Genomic DNA, 16,305 nt, shown 5'->3' on the forward strand with positions numbered 1-16,305 from the left:
CTTAAAAGCCTATTTTAATGCTCAAAATTATTTGAACTCTAGCACAGATGGTACTTATGAGATAATTTATCCTTTTCCTGCTTAGTGGTAGGTAGACAGTTCAATATAGAAGGAGGAGTCTTTCCCTTTGATCTGTTTATTATTTTCCATTAATTATTTTATATTGTTGTCATTATCAAAAAGAATTATATTTTAATGAATGTCTGATTGAGACATGATATTTGCATATCTTTATGTAGTGCATTATGATTCAGTAACAGGTACTCAATGTGTAATTATCAAATAAGGATTTATATGTCTTCAGTCATTAGTCATTTTCAAATATGGGGGATTTCATATCTCATCAATAATTTTTAAATATAACAGAAGATGTGTCAGAAATGTGGCTCAGTTGTAAGACGCTCACGTAGCACCAGCAAGGCCCTAGAATTAATCCCAGCAGTAACCAAAAAGTGACAAGAACAAAAAGTATCATTTAAACCTATCTTGCAATAGTTGCCCTGCTGCAGATCCATCTGGCTTTACATAGGTACTGGGGAATTGACCTAAGGCTATCAGACTTTTCAAGCAGGCACTTTAACAGCTGAGTCATCTCTTCAGACCCTCAAACTAGCTTATGGTGTGGACATACATGTGATGTTATGACAAATAATTTTCTGTGATACTAAATTCTCTCTTAAAACACACAAGATGCTTCCCCAACTTACTTTGTGTTTATTATTTAGTGATACTATTATTTCTTGCATTTCCCCTTGGATTTCTCTAGTTTTGATGATTTGATAATGTTGCTATCCATCCCATTTTTCTCCTTGATGATTTAGAAGTTCTGTTTGAATTTATAGATATAAAATATACATACATATCTATATATTTTAATACATATATAATTGTCAGAATCAGGTACATCATTTTCTATATTGTTTTATAACAAAATTGCAACTATTTGTTCAACCAAGAATATCCTACTATACTCTTCTCTATGTGACAGAAATGGGACTTTTGGGATACCTTAATGCCTTACCTTTATCTCTTTCTATTGTTCTCAGAGAAGAGGTCTTTGGAACGCTTTTTCATTCCCCATACAATTAGATTCTTATTTTTAGACGATTGATTTAAGATTTTCCCTTGCAAGTCACCACTTTTGTTTCTAGGGCTGTTTTTTACCACTTAAACTGCGTAACCATGGTAGTTCATTTTTTTAAAGTTAATACACAATTAATAAACCTAATCCTCACACTGTTTTCGCTCCTCTTCATTTTTCTCTGTCTTTCTAAGTACTGCTTTCCCAACCTGACACAAAAACTTGCACAGTGTCTCTGAGACATTGAATTCCAAGCATACTCATATGCATGACTATACAGTAGCAGTCCTAGTTGTCCATGGTAAACAGCATAGTAGATCGATGCAAATAGCATGTAACTGTAAGGGAGTCATTGATATAAGATTGAGGCACTCAAGTGAACATCTTGCTGCTGTGTTCCACCTGAGGCTGGATTGTCCAGCTTTTCTTGGATAAAAGTGCATATGTATTCATCAATAAACTAAACATTTCTGGAGATAATTACAACTCACAACAAAAGAACCATGTGAGCAGGATTAGCTGTAGGCAAAATAAATGAGGTCTTTCTGGGTTGTCTTTGGTGTCTTGCCACCTTTCCTATTAGAGTCTGTTAATGTGATCTTTCTTCATGTACTTCCAGATGCCCAATCTACATGCTATTCTCATCTGGACGACAACATTTATACTAAACTTTATATTCAAAAGTGCTTTGAACATTTTAGAAGCTTGTAAGCTACAATACTTGGTATTGTGTTATTGGGGTCAGAGCCTTCTTATTACATACCATCTTTTCATCCCTACCCCTCCAAAAAAAAAAAAAAAAAAAACCTACCATAACTCCTGGCAAGAATGAAAACATTCTAAAGACACTTGTGTCCCTCTTTGGTTATCAGACTACTGAAACAATGAGCCTCAAGGAATTTGGAATTTCTCCAAGAATCTGACAACTTGTTGGGCCACCTTGCAAGAAAAACTAGAGCCAAAATGAATTAGTCAATGATGAGCAGCAGAACCACATCTTGACCAAGTCTGCTTAGTTATGCATACCTCTTGGCTTCTATTTAAACCTAAACCTCATGTTAGTATCCTGAGTATGAACTTTAAAAAATGTATTGCTGTGCCTCTTCGTTCTTCTTTACAATGTGGTCACATTCAATATATTTCCCTTCTCTGCTTTTCACATTCCATGTTTAATTGGCATAGTGAGGAAAGTGCTTAAACTGGCTTGTTAGGGATTGTCTGAGCACACTAGGTTTTACTCTTATAACTCCAATAACTTTAATAATTATAACACATTTAAGGCTTATTCTTTTTGTTGATGTAATGAATAACATCTCTAGTTTTAAAACTTTTTATGGACAGTTTTGATACATATACATATTTTGATAATTCCCTCTCATTATATTCTTTTGTCCTCTCATTCCTTCAACTGAACCTCTCCTAGTTTCTCTTCTATTTTGATGTCTTTTTTTCTCTCCTCCTTTACCTATGACATGTTGATGGGCCCAATATTACACAGGTCTTTGGCAGGTAATGATAGCCATTGTAGGTCATGAATACACCCACCACTTTGTGTCTGAGTTTTAACAGTATGTGACAGAAACGTCTCATTTAGTGCTGAACTCTCAGTTGTCACCTATCAGCATGTTGATGAGTTCTGATTCTCTCCAATAGTCACCATCACCTAAAAGAGAAGTTTCTCTCAGCCTCCAGAGTGCTAGAATTAAAGACATGTGCCACCTTTCAGCTCTACTCACTCTCTCCCTCCCCTCTCTTTCTTTTCATCTCTTACTTAAAATTTGAATTATCTAACAAAGAACTAGGTTACATATAGATTATTAATATTTTTAGTTTTGATTAACCCTTTCTCCACCCTCTGCTCTTGTACACCTACGACTATACTGTTGATAACTACCGGGTTTATTCTTCTAAGTAAAAAACTTCAATTAGGTAGTCCACACATTTTTTTCTTTGTTCTTTTTATCTTTTGGTTAAGCTATGTTATACTCTGCATTTTACCTTTCAGAATTTTCTTAGCTTTTCTCCCTCTACTGATTTTAGATATGTCACAATTTTTAATCTTCAGTTAAAAATTTTAAGTAGTACTGCTACATCCAAGATTCTTAACTTTTATTTAAAAAACAAGTCCCTTTTCACAATCATCTGGTTTTTGTTTTTAATAAATATAGTAGTTTAAGAGCATATGTTTTTATATAAAAACTGAAGGCTTTAGGAAGATGTTATTTCAGCCAAAATTATTCTGTTTTGCTAACTCATTGAAAGTGACTTAGTTTGTACTTTTCATTAATCCCTTTCAAAGAGAAATTTAGTCATGGTGTTGATCTTGGATGACTCTCTCTGCACTGTACTTTCCAAATTCCCCATGTGTAAAAATTTGAGCAGGTTTTTAAATGAACAGGTATCAGCCAAATATGTAATCTTAGGGATAAAAACTTAAGGGACTGTATATATTGAGAACCTTTCTCTATGGGATGTATGATCTTCTGAGGCAATTTACAAAAATAAATGTAAAACTTTGTCAAAAGTGGCCTTGACATAAAAGCAACAGGAAAGGCAAGAGCAACAGCCCTTCATTTAAAGGATTTTTCTTTCTCACAGTTCCTGAGCCCTGGCTTGTTTTCAATCTAGTTGCTAAGGACAATAGCCTGCCAGATAGAAAATGATGATGATGAAGATATAAAATACACATATATTATTTGTTGAGAAATCTAGAGAATTGGGAATAGACTGTGTTAGGAGGGGAGTAGAAGTTAATAATGAAATAAAATATACAAACAAGGGAATACATAAGGGTGAAAAAAATGTATAATAATTAATTCACACTCTGAAAGTCCAGATGGCTCACTTTCAAATCAATAATCATTTCTTGGTTCTGGGTTGTTTCTGCAAATACGTTTTTTGAGTTATACTCCCATGAGATATCACTGCCAAGATTCCTTCAAAAGAAAACCCACAACTGTAAAATGTACTAAAGGCAAGCATGTGTAAATAACTTTCCTGTTCTTACATTTTGCATGTGCAGTATGTGGTATGTGGATGGTGTATGCATGTGTAGGTGCAGATGTACCGTGCACATGCGGAGGCCAGAGAACAAGGCCGAGTGTTATGCCACTTAGATATCGCAGGAGACAGACGGGACTCCGGGTGAATTTACAATACTCAAACCAGTGGCTCTCAAATCTCAAGTGCTTGTTTGTCAACATTTAGCAAAGAATTAAACACACATAGAGAAGAGTAATTTATGAAAGATTTATTAAGTTAGAGTAAGAGTAGGAGAGAAGAAAAGCTCCCAAGCCAAGAAGAATTTCCCCCTTGGGAGGGAACCCAGAAATATATCTAACAGGGAGGCCTTTCGCAAGCATCCAATAAGGATGAGTCTACATCCTTACTTAATGTAGGTCTTAATGTAGACAAAGGATCTTCATTGGTTGATGGGCCTAGGAGAAACACTGACTCAGGAAGGGCTTGCCCCACTATGGGTATTGTGGTGGTTTGATTCAGATGTCCCCAGAAACTCAGGTATTCTACATACTAGGTTCCCAGCTGATGGAGATTTGAGAATTAACACCTCCTGAAGGCAGTGTATTGTTGGGGGCAGGCTTATGGGTGTTATAGACAATTTTCCCTTGCTGGTGTTTGGCACAATCTCCTGTTGCTGTTGTCCACCTTATGTTGCCCAGGGGGTGATGTCCATCCTCTGCTCATGCCATTGTTTTCCCCTGCCATCATGAAGCTTCTCAAGTCTGTAAATGAAAATAAACCCCTTCCCCCCACCCCCAAAAGCTGCTTTTGGGCAGGTGATTTCTGCCAGCAATGTCAACCTGACTGCAACAGTAAAGTTGGTACCTAATGGTGTTGCTGCTAGACACCCGACTGTGTGGCTTTGGCCTTTTGGGACTGATTTTTAAGAGGAATATGGAAGGGTTCGAAACCTTGGCCTAAGAGACACCTTGTAGTGCTATAAGTACAGCTTGATGGACTATTCTGGTCAGAGTGGAAAGACCTGACTGCAGTAAGAACTATGGGCTGTGAGGTTTGCCTTATGATGGTGAGAAACAGCTTTGCTTGGACTGGGATAAAAGCAGTTTGTGTGACAGGCTTGCTGTTAGGCCCGTGTCCTGAGAACTTGTGCAGGGTTGCTTTACATAGAAAAGAACTGGTATGAAGAGAGATATGGCACAGAAATGAAATCTGTGGGCTGAAACTCCTCCCTGCTCAGCTGCAATAATATGAGAAGTTACTACCTTTGGGATTGGGCCACCTGCCCTGCCCTGGAGCAACAGGAAGAATATAGACTCTTTTGAAGGAGCCTGAGTGCTCAAGGAGTGTCCTGTTCTTCAAAGTCTGCCTTATATCCCTCTGGATTAACAAAGTGGCACCCCACCTGTTATTATGGAGTACAAGAAATGCAGGAAAGAGAAGGCCATTAAATTTGCAACATGGTCTTGTGTTTTGGAAATGGCCATGGGTAGTGTAAAGCATGTTTGCTGGATTGCCTGCATGGAGATATGATAGAGCTGTGAGGATGGACCTGGACCGTGGGTTGTAGTGGAGACCCAGTGGAGATGCCAGGACCATGAGATGGCTGCTCAGGAGAGCTTCCAGACCCAGAAGAAGTAATCCAGGACTTTTGAGTAGTCTCATTGGAAGGGTGGAATTGGAAATCCATAGAGTTGTTGCTGGTTAGAATTATCAGACTTGGAGACTTGTCATAGCTAGAGTTGTTGGACTTGGAGCTACAGAGTTTGATGCTTTCCCTGGTTGCTTTAAACTCACAGCAATCCTCCTAGCTCAGCCTTCAGAATGTTGGGATTATAAGTGTGCATCACCATGCCCAGCCAATCAAAGTTCTTATGATCCAATCACTTCTGTCAAGCCTTACTATCAACAATGCTGCATTGGGGACTAAGCCTTTAATGCATGAGTCTTTAGAGAACTTTACCCATCCAAGTCATAACATTCCATACCTAGCCCTTGAATGGTCATGTTCATTTCAAATGCAAAATACATTTTTATCTCAAACACCATCAAAGTCTCAACATTTCCAGCATTGCTCAAGGGCACATAGTTTTTTTTCAGTGACACCAGAAACTCTTATCTGTGAGATCCTGTAAAATTTGAAAAGCAAGTTGTATACTTCTAACATAATTGTGTGATAGCACAGGGCAAACATTCCCATTCCAAAAGAGAGAAATAGAAAAACAGAGAGGGCTGGGTGTGGTGGTGCACACCTTTAATGCCAGCACTTGGGGAGGCTGCAGCACTCCAGAAGTAGAGGTAGGAGAACCATTGTGAGTTCAAGCCCAGCCTGAGAGTATTCTAGATCAGTATGAGTGAGTGAGTGAGTGAGTGAGTGAGTGAGTGAGTGAGACAGAGATAGATCCTACCTTGAAAAAAAAAAAAAAAGAATTTGACCAAAGGAAGATTCAAACTCAGCAGGACAAATATTAAATACTGTAGTTCAAAGTCCAGTCTGTGTTGCATACAGTGGTGTGACATGAGCTCTGAAGTACTGGAGCAGCTTCACGGCTACAGTCTTTCCAGCTGTAGCCCATATGGCTACTCTCTTGGGTTGCCTGATTGCTGTCTGAAGCTTTACTCTGCCAATATCCCACATAACTGTCACCTCTAACTTCCCAGGGTCTCCATCAGTGTTGATTTCACATTCACAGCTTCACACATTGACTTCCTATGGGCCCTTGTACACACTGCCTGCCTCTCACACTTACTTTTGAAATCTCTGTGAAAGCTTCTATAAACCTAAAGCTCTTGCATTCTTTAAGTCAATAAAACCAGCATCACATGGATCATGATCTTTTGCCAGCAGGAGCAGCACCTGCGTCCCCCCTTTCACATGGCTGCAATGGCCTCTGAGTCCTGGGACAGCTGAACAGGATAAGTGATTCCAGGAAAACTTCCCAGGTAGTTCTATGTTAACAGAGCACCCAAAGGCTCTCTTATCAGAACAATGTCATCTAAATGAATTTATACCTTTATACCTTCAGCTGCAATTTGGGGTCTGGCAAGTTCCTAAGATTGCCTCAAGAGACCTTTCTTATTGTCCTCAAACACAGTACTGACATCAATCTCTTTAACTATACTTTCCATGACCCCAAGTTTATATGTGTTTCTTTTCTGACCAAATTACAAGTTTTTCAAATGTTCCCAGTCTGTTTTTTGCTCAGGATTCTAATTGTAAATCTGGCTATAAGTAGCCAGCAATGCCCATGTTTCAGTCTAGCTTTAAATTTTCTCCCAAATTAGTCTGTCACCTTTGGAAAATCATATTATTGAGAGCCCCCATGCATATAGACAATATAACATGACCAAACTCCCTTCCTACCAACATTCCCTCCCTCCCTCCCTTATAACCACTGCACTGAATTCCTTCTTTCCAGTCTCTCTTCTACTTTGATGTCATTTTACCCCTCCTATTACGGAGGTCTTATATAGGTAGTGTCTGCCATTGTGAGATTGTGAATTCCAGATACTTTGTGTCTGGAAAAGAGTATTGCAAAACACTCCTCTCTTTCCTTTGGCTCCCACATCTTTTCTGCCACCTCTTCAGCAATGGTCCCTAAGCCTTGTAAGGTGAAACAAAAATGTCTAACTCAGTGCTGAACATTCCACTGTTACTATTTATCAGCATTTGATGAGCTCTGAATCTTTCCAATGGTCACTGTCATATGAAAAGTTCCTTTCTCCCCCTATCTCTATTTATACCTGCCTCTCCCTCAAATAAATAAATAAAAATAAAATATTAAAAAAATAACAAAATAAAGAATGAGGTCTTTTCCTACCCAAGAATTTGAAAATATGCTTCCATTTACACTATCAATTAAATCAATATACAGTAGTTAAGAAACAGTGTCATACTAGTCTAACACTATCTCAAACATTATTAATGATATTACTAGTAAGTTTATCAATCAGTGAGCAAGGCTGGTCAACATCCAAAAGTCTAAAACAAACAAAAACAGAGGCAGTGGGAATGAAGGCAAGAGAGGGAAAGGTTAAGGCAGTAAACATCTACATAACAGAATAAAACACAACACATACTATATAGTGGACTAAGCAAGTCTGCTAAGTAAGACCTAGTGTCTCCTGAACTTCTCAGAAATATGATACCAAGAAGAGAAGATAGGACTTAGGAGCACTAGGGTTAGGAAAAGAACATGCCTATCACAAAGTGGTATCAGCACTGTACGTTTACTACATTCTAAATACTCTTTCACAATTCCTATGGGTATTGGTTGACATACTAGGTTTTCAACTCTATAAGAGTGTTCTCACCTTCACAAGAGGGAAGTAAAGCACACAGAGGTTAAAAATTCTACCAGGTAGCAGACATTTAAATTTTAGATAGCTTGAAATCAAAGCTTGGCTACTTGGCTGCAAAGAAAAACTGATAAATTTCACTGATTCAGTATCCTCAAGAGTTATCTTCAAATAGAAGTTTTAAGACCTGCAAAGCTAAGACCCCAATTCAAACACCTAGTCAAAATCACTGTTTTATGATGTACTTTCCCCAACTATACCTCCTGATATGCTGATAAGATTTTCATCAAAATTTCTACAAGCACTATAAATTTAACTAAGCTCAACTTTGATTTTTTTTTTTTTTGAGGTCTTGTGTATTCCAGGCTGATATTGAACTCAATATAGCCAAGAAGACCTTGAACTTTTTTTAAAATGTGTGCATGTAGAAGCCAGAGCTCAATCTCAGCTATTGCTTCTCAGGAACACTACCTACCTTCGTTGAGACAGGGTCTCATTGACCTGTAGCTCACCAGTTAGGCTAGATTAGCTGTCCAGAAGGCTCTAGGGATCTTCCTCCTCAGTGCTTTTATTACAGAGGCATGCCACCATGCTTGGCATTTTTAAGAGAATTCTGAGGATCAAGCTCAGGTCCTCATATTTGCAAGGTAAACACTTTACCAATTGACCTATCTCAGCCCCGCTTACAAAGTTTTAAAGATTAACAGCAAATTATGCTTAGTGAGTATTTAGAAGAAAAAGTTTCTAATTTTATATTAAAGTCATATGCTAAAAAGGACTCATCTTAAAATAATACACATAGAGTTTTTCAATATGGATGCTCAACTTAAATGAGGCTCCAAGAGATCCAGAGGCTCCTAAGAGCTCATCACTGAAGTAGACTTAAAACTCACCTACCAAGGCTCAGGGAACTTTGCAGAAGAGGTAGCAGAAAGACTGTAGTAGCCACAGGTTGAGACATCATGCCCACAGATATTCCCCCCCGCCAAAAAAAAAAACATAACTGACTACTACTACCACATAAACCACAACCTCATGGGGAATATCTGCAACCCCACTGAGGAGTATGGAGTATCCCTAACAGAATGAGACAAGGAGCAGGGGAAAAAGGGTACTAACATAAGATATATCCATACAAAACATGTTGTTAATAATAAAAATAAGCCGGACGTGGTGGCACATGCCTTTAATCCCAGCACTCGGGAGGCAGAGGTAGGAGGATTGCCATGTTTGAGGCCACCCTGAGACTCCATAGTGAATTCCAGGTCAGCCTGGGCTAGAATGAGACCCTACCTCAAAAAAACAAAAACAAAAATAAATAAATAAATTTTAAAATAAATAAATAAATAAATTGGAGCTTCATCCAGATAAACCTAATCAAAGTTAAAAGTATCATACAATGAAAACACATGTCATACATACAACCTACCAAACACCAGTTTAGCAACACAGCACACTGGAGAACTTTTTAGTGTCTGGTGTGATCTGTGGCTGACCAAGAGATTTGGCTTGTGGTTCTTGCCTACCGGTACAACAATGAATTAGACTAACCCTGGAAGATCAAAACTCAAAGCAGTTTTCACTGAATGTATATAGCACTGGTAATTTTTAGTCAAACCATCATAACATGCTAAACGTCTGTTTAAGAAAATTATTACCCTTGATATTCAACCTAAGATTGGTGGACTCACCTTGTAAGAGTTGGTATGTTACAGAAGGCTATGTTTGGTTTATAATATATAGATATCAAGAAAGTGAATGATCACTAATTAGGAGATACCAGCTGGTTATCCTTTGACTTACCACCACCTCCTACTCTTGAAAGCACTACAAGGTAGAATATCAGGTAGAAGCCAGAAGGTGATGTTCATTCACTCACTGTATGATTTTTGTTCATTCCCTAAATGTCCCAGTCCAGCAATACAAATAAAAAATAATTTTCTGAGAAATCCTGGACATAAAAACAGGGCTGAAATGATAACTAATAACAAATAAAAATTAATTGAGCAGGGTGTGGTGGCGCACGCCTTTAATCCCAGCACTCGGGAGGCAGAGGTAGGAGGATCGCCGTGAGTTTGAGGCCACCCTGAGACTACATAGTGAATTCCAGGTCAGCCTGAGCCAGAGTGAGACCCTACCTCGAAAAACAAAACAAACAAACAAATAAAAAAATTAATTGAGCATTTCTATACTACCTGAAAGATGCTTGTTCATTTCCAGGTTCTTTTTCTGTTTAGCATGGATTCTATGGGCAAACGATCTGAGGTAACTACAGAGGGAGGCATGGTAATGTAGTACTTGGGAAGCTGACAAGGTGGGAAATTCACACCATATACTTCCTCCGTGGCTTCACTCACACATCAGCTACTGAGGATGTTCCACCATGAGCTTTCACAAAAGAACAAGCTGTTTTCAGAGGCCTTTTTTGGGATAATTTTTAATTTCCATATATGGTATAATCATTATTTATCAAAATAATAATCAAAACTGTTATCACAGAACATAGGCAACTATATTTCTCCAATTGCAAATAATAAAAAGCCAAGGCAAAAGCATAGCTCACTCCCCCATCGGTTAAAAAGATTATATACCAGGTAAAGACTAGTTAACTCTAAAAACAAAAAAACACAAAACAAGCCAGTCATATTTTATGTATATAAGTGGCAAATATACTTCTTTTTATTATGATTGCAGTTGACTCCAAATGCCTTTCAGTAACAGGAACTTTATCTTATTTAATCCCGCTGTTGGCCATGGTCTCAGCCCTGCACACTCCCTTTCCCTTCACCTCAAAGGGAGTGCCTCTGTATGTGGCCACACACTCATCATTAGTGTGCAGATCAGGCTGGATCTGCTCCCAGATCTTCTTCTTAGGGTTAAGCTCCTTGTCAGGCTCTCCTGTTAGGGGGGGAAAATAAAAAGTTTTATCACTCACATATAGAAATAGTAAAAAGAAATTCTGAAAATTCAGATTTATAGTGAATTGTCTTGGTACCATTTTATTTTTAGATTTAGTGACAAGGTATACTGTGAGGCAAGACCCACCCTCAGGAAGTGACTGATGTATTCATGACCCCATGGTCCACTTTCAAGAGGACCCTCAATGGAGCAAGGGTAGAAGGAGAGGTGACATAAGAGTATAACCTGAAAGATATATGACCAATTTGTAATACGTCAATACACAAAACTTTAAAAAATTTTAACTTAGCATTTCCTTTATTTTCATGTCAGACAGAAGTGCATATTATGTTTAAAAAGTGGTTATTATCATTTCCTTATGAATATTAAATGTTTTCTTAAAAGTATTTTTGCAAGTGATTTCATTTAAGAATTTTTCAAATAATTATTATTTTTGCAGTGCTGGGGATCAAAACCAGAGCCTCATGTAGTCTAGGAAAGCACTCTTATCAACTGAGCTATATCACTTGTTCCATATTATTAAAAGGATAATATGAGGCACTTATGTCATCATTACACATGAGAGCCGTGAAGATGAGAACATAGTGTGTGGTGTGTTACATTTTAATACCTGGTCGAGGAGCTTAGGCTTTACTATAATCTTCCACATCTCACACGGATGACCTGATTGAGACTCTGGTTCCTAGACATGTCTTATCAATGCTGCATTATCTAGCTAAATTAATTAAGTGCTTTGGGTTTCATTTGTTTACCTTGGTAATATGAAACAGAAAGAAGCAGTAAGGATACAAGGATTAGCATTTTCTAAACACTAGAAACATGCTATTGTCTGAAGCATGTACAATAAAGACTCTGACACTGAACATAAAGAAACTAAAGTCAAGAGAAGTTATTCAGTGCCATAAACTCAACAGGTACAGCCAGGAGTTGACAAAAAGCCCACCTTCTACCAATATAGCACCTTGCCTCCTCATGTACTATGGCTTAGAAGAGAAACAATTCTCTTACAAGTGGATTGTACTCCTAACCCCCATGCTTGTAGTAAGTGACACTATAAACTTTACAGTCAAAAGAGTAAGCAAGAATTAAAGAATGTCTAATTAAGGTTTAAAGATAAGCAATATCTGACAAGTCTTCTACTTAATGATAGGAGGCGGACAGCAAAGTTTAATATAACTTTATTCCAATAACTTTGAAACTAAGAATCGATTCAAGAAGCAATAAAGTAAAGTGACAGATCCCTTCAATATTAAAGCTTCAATGATTTTCCTAAAGGGAGTAAATATATACCATTTTGTTTTTTCCCCCTATAGATTCCTCAGGAGCGCTTTTGGAATAATTTTATCTTTAAATTACCAGAGCTATTTATATTCCATACATCTCATTTTCTGAAGTAGTTTATTCTGTGTTCATACATAAACACAAATGCCAAAACTGAGTAAATGGGTTCAATGTCGTGGTTTTGTTCTTTATCAGCTCTTAAGAAACTAAGAAACTAGAAATAAAAAGCTCCTTGCACCCTGTAATAGTTTCCTGAGATGACAGAAAAGTTGACTTGGTATAGTATAACAGAGTATGCTATGAAACTATCAATCAAAAAGTGACTACTAAAAGTTATAGATTTCTTCCTGCTTTGAGCAGAATAGAAAAATGATAATAAAATGCAATTGTTCTTCCTCTTAAAGATTATATGTATGCATGCACACTTCTAGATCATTTGTTAGCCTGAAAGGTTAATCTTGTAAACAAATTTCATAAGGAAGTGGGCATTCCCAAAAGCTGGAAAGCTGCAGGCAAAGATGCTATTTAGTAAGGCCCACACACTGACTCAGATTTGCATTCCTCCTCCAAAAGACACTGCCAAACTAATAAAGAGTTCAAGAAGCAGGATGAACAAGACAGTGGTGGTGCAGGACTCTAATTCCAGCATGTAGAAGTCTAAGGCAGGAGGATCAAAAGATTGAGATCAGCCTGTAGTGAGACCCTACATCACAAAGAAAGGAAAAAAAGGGAAGAAGAGGGGTAGAGAGGGAGGAAGGGGACAACTGAGTGCAAAGTGAAGCAACAAATGCTGATATAAAAGCTCTGGTAAGTGATCTAGAAGGTCTAGTCAAGGTTAATGATGCAAGTAGCTACATTTTTCAGTGTAGATAAAGCAGTCTCATTTTAGAAGATGCCATTTACCACTTTCATAGCTAGAAGTCAATGTCTGGATTCAGAGCTATAAAGGACAAGCTGACTCTTGGCATAGGATAATGCAGCTGGTGATTGTAAGTTGGAGCCAGTGCTCATCTACTACTCTAAAAGTTCTAGATTGCTAGGAATTATATCAAAGATGCTCTATCTATACTCTATCAATGGAACAAGGCACGGATGACTCCACATCTGTTAACTGAGCAAGTCTATATCGAAACTACAGTTCAGAAAAAAAAAAAAAATCCTTTCACAATATTCTTTCTGGTCACCTAATCCTGCTAACACAGTTATTCTGAAGCCCAGAAATCAGGACTAATTTTGACTTTCAAGTCTTATTTGAGAAAGCCATTGCTACCATAAACAGTGATTCCACTGATGTATCTGGGCAAAGTAAACTGAAAACCTTTGGGTTCACTGTCCCAGATGTCATTAAGAACACTTCTGAGGGGCTGGGGAGATGACTCAGTGGTTAAAGGTACTTGCTTGCAAAATCTGTCAGCCAAGGGCTTGAGTTCAATTCCCCAGCACCCACATAATGACAGATGTACAAAGTGCAGCATGTGTCTGGAGTTCATTAGCAGTGGCCAGATATCCAACCACAGCTCTTCTCTTTCTTTTCCTCTTTCTTTCAAATAAGTATACATATTTGAAGAACACTTGAGATTCATGGAAGTAGATATTTTATTATCAACATAATTGCTGATTTTAGCCCTTATAGACAACTGAGGGGTTCCCAACTGCAACAGAGGATGAAGACATACTAAAGGCACAGGGGACTGCAGTTTTTAGCAATAAGTATTTATTTTATTATTTTATTTGTTATATGTGTGCATGTATGGTGTGATGCAGGACCCCATACATTCACCTGCGGTGGCTGAAGCACAAGGTTGGCTGTCTTGTTCAATCATTCCATGGCATTTTCACATGATCCTATTCTGAGACGGAGTCTCTACTGATTCTGAAGCTTGTGGAAATCTGACAATTCTAGGGTTTCTGCTCCCTCCAGGACTGGGGTGAAAAGAGCACACAGCCATGGCCCGCTGTGTATATGGGATCTAGAGATTCAACTCTGCTTGCCTCAGGACCCCTCAGGCCCTCCTGCTTGCACAGGACGTACACTTAACTGCTGTGCCATCTCTCCAGCCCACAATAACTACTTTTTAGTTAAGGAATGCTGCATTGTATTTTAGACAAAATGCTATTACACTTAATAATCTATAATATAGTGTACAATTTTTATATACACTAAAACACCAAAACATTTCTGTGACCAACTTTATGCAAATGTCTCTGTAGAGCTAGATATTCACTTTAGGGCTGCTGTCCAGAACTGAGCCTGTACCGGCATTGTCTGCTTAGACTTTGAACATTTCAAAGCATAAAAATGTAAGATTATCACGGAAACCTCTCATATTATGAAGACTAATTGAGGCGCAGTTGAAAAATCTTGGATACAGTGGTCAATTTCCGGTTTACTCAAAATGTTTCAACTGTTTCTAAGGGTTAAAGCTATAAAGCAAATTTGAAATGAAACAAGAAACAAAGTATTTTAAATACCTTTTAAAAAATGAGCTTTATCTTCCTGAGAAGTCTGATCTCACTTTTGTGTGCTACGCCCTTCTTGCAGATAGTAGTCTCTCTCTCTCTCTCTCTCTCTTTTTTTTTTTTGGCATAATGGCAAATGGTGATGGGCAAGTTCTCTAAGCTAAGAACTTGTAAACCTTTGAAATTGTCAAATATAGGCCAAAAATCACCACTTGGAAACAATTAACTTATAAGAAGACTGACTCATCACTCAGAAATTATTTTAGGCTAATTTATTATAAAACACACAGGAGTAAGAAATTTACAGGAAAAATATCAGAAAAGATGATACAGATGAAAAAAGTGACCTACTTCTTATAATATTAAAATCCTATAAAAAGCAAATACAAATCTAAAGTGCTAGGCACCCACAAGTTTTATGTAAACATCAAAAAATTATTTTAATTAGCTTATTCTTTTGCAAATTGATCAGCTTCTCTGACATATAGCAGGGCTACAATAAGCTTAACACTAACTTAGGTTTGAATTATAATCATTGTCTCTATCATTAGTTAAAGACACAGCTTTGCAAAAACAGCTGATCAATAGACAAAGTGATTTGTGGTCTGACAGGAATAATACTGGCAATAATTTGAGATACTCAGCTGTTCCAATAAGAGCATATTTTAAATATATGTCTACCAAAAGATTTCCATTTATTACTTATTGACAACTTTTATACATGTATATAATGCATTTTGATTCACCTATCCCTCTTGTTGAACTCCTTCTACACAACTAGTCCCACTTTTACTTTGACGTCTTTTTCCTTTAGGGTTGCTAGCATGAGAATGGGAGGATTATTTACTAGAGCATGGGCAACTTAGTAGTGGCTACACCTTTGAAGAACATGATTCCCCTCCTTTACCAACCATTAACTGCCAAAAACTCCTCAAAAAGACTGGGGCCTCATGCCCTCATCCACTACAGAATGTTGACTGGCCCAATCTTATGCAGGTAACTACAGCTGCTGTGAGCTCATGAATGTGACAGCTAGGGCAGGTCCAGAAGACAGCATTCCACAACACTCATCCCATTTTCTGGTTGCTACATTCTTTCTGCAATGTTCCCTGAGCTTTGGAGGGATACTACAGATATTCCATTTAGAACGGAGACAGGGTGTCACCCTGTAGTCCACTCTGGCCTCCAATATATTATGCAGCCCACAATGGCCTTGAGTTCATGTTAATTCCCTTGTCTCAGCCTCCCATGTACTGAGATTACAGAATGACTCTTGATGGCTGGTT

The 16,305-nt window shown here is 37.9% G+C and overlaps 1 protein-coding gene across 3 annotated transcripts in view; it reads right to left on the minus strand.

The window, feature by feature from the left end:
- Positions 1–11,003: 11,003 nt before the first annotated feature.
- Aimp1 (aminoacyl tRNA synthetase complex interacting multifunctional protein 1) overlaps positions 11,004–16,305 on the minus strand; it is a 35,359-nt gene continuing 30,057 nt past the window's right edge. For all 3 annotated transcript variants that reach the window (XM_004663005.2, XM_045143184.1, XM_045143185.1), the window contains exon 7: positions 11,004–11,257. In XM_004663005.2, the coding sequence (XP_004663062.1) occupies positions 11,091–11,257 (167 nt within the window). In that variant the 3' untranslated portion in view covers positions 11,004–11,090. The remainder of the gene's footprint in view (positions 11,258–16,305) is intronic.

This window comes from Jaculus jaculus, chromosome 2 (assembly GCF_020740685.1).
Source record: "Jaculus jaculus isolate mJacJac1 chromosome 2, mJacJac1.mat.Y.cur, whole genome shotgun sequence".
Classification (NCBI taxonomy): domain Eukaryota; kingdom Metazoa; phylum Chordata; class Mammalia; order Rodentia; family Dipodidae; genus Jaculus; species Jaculus jaculus.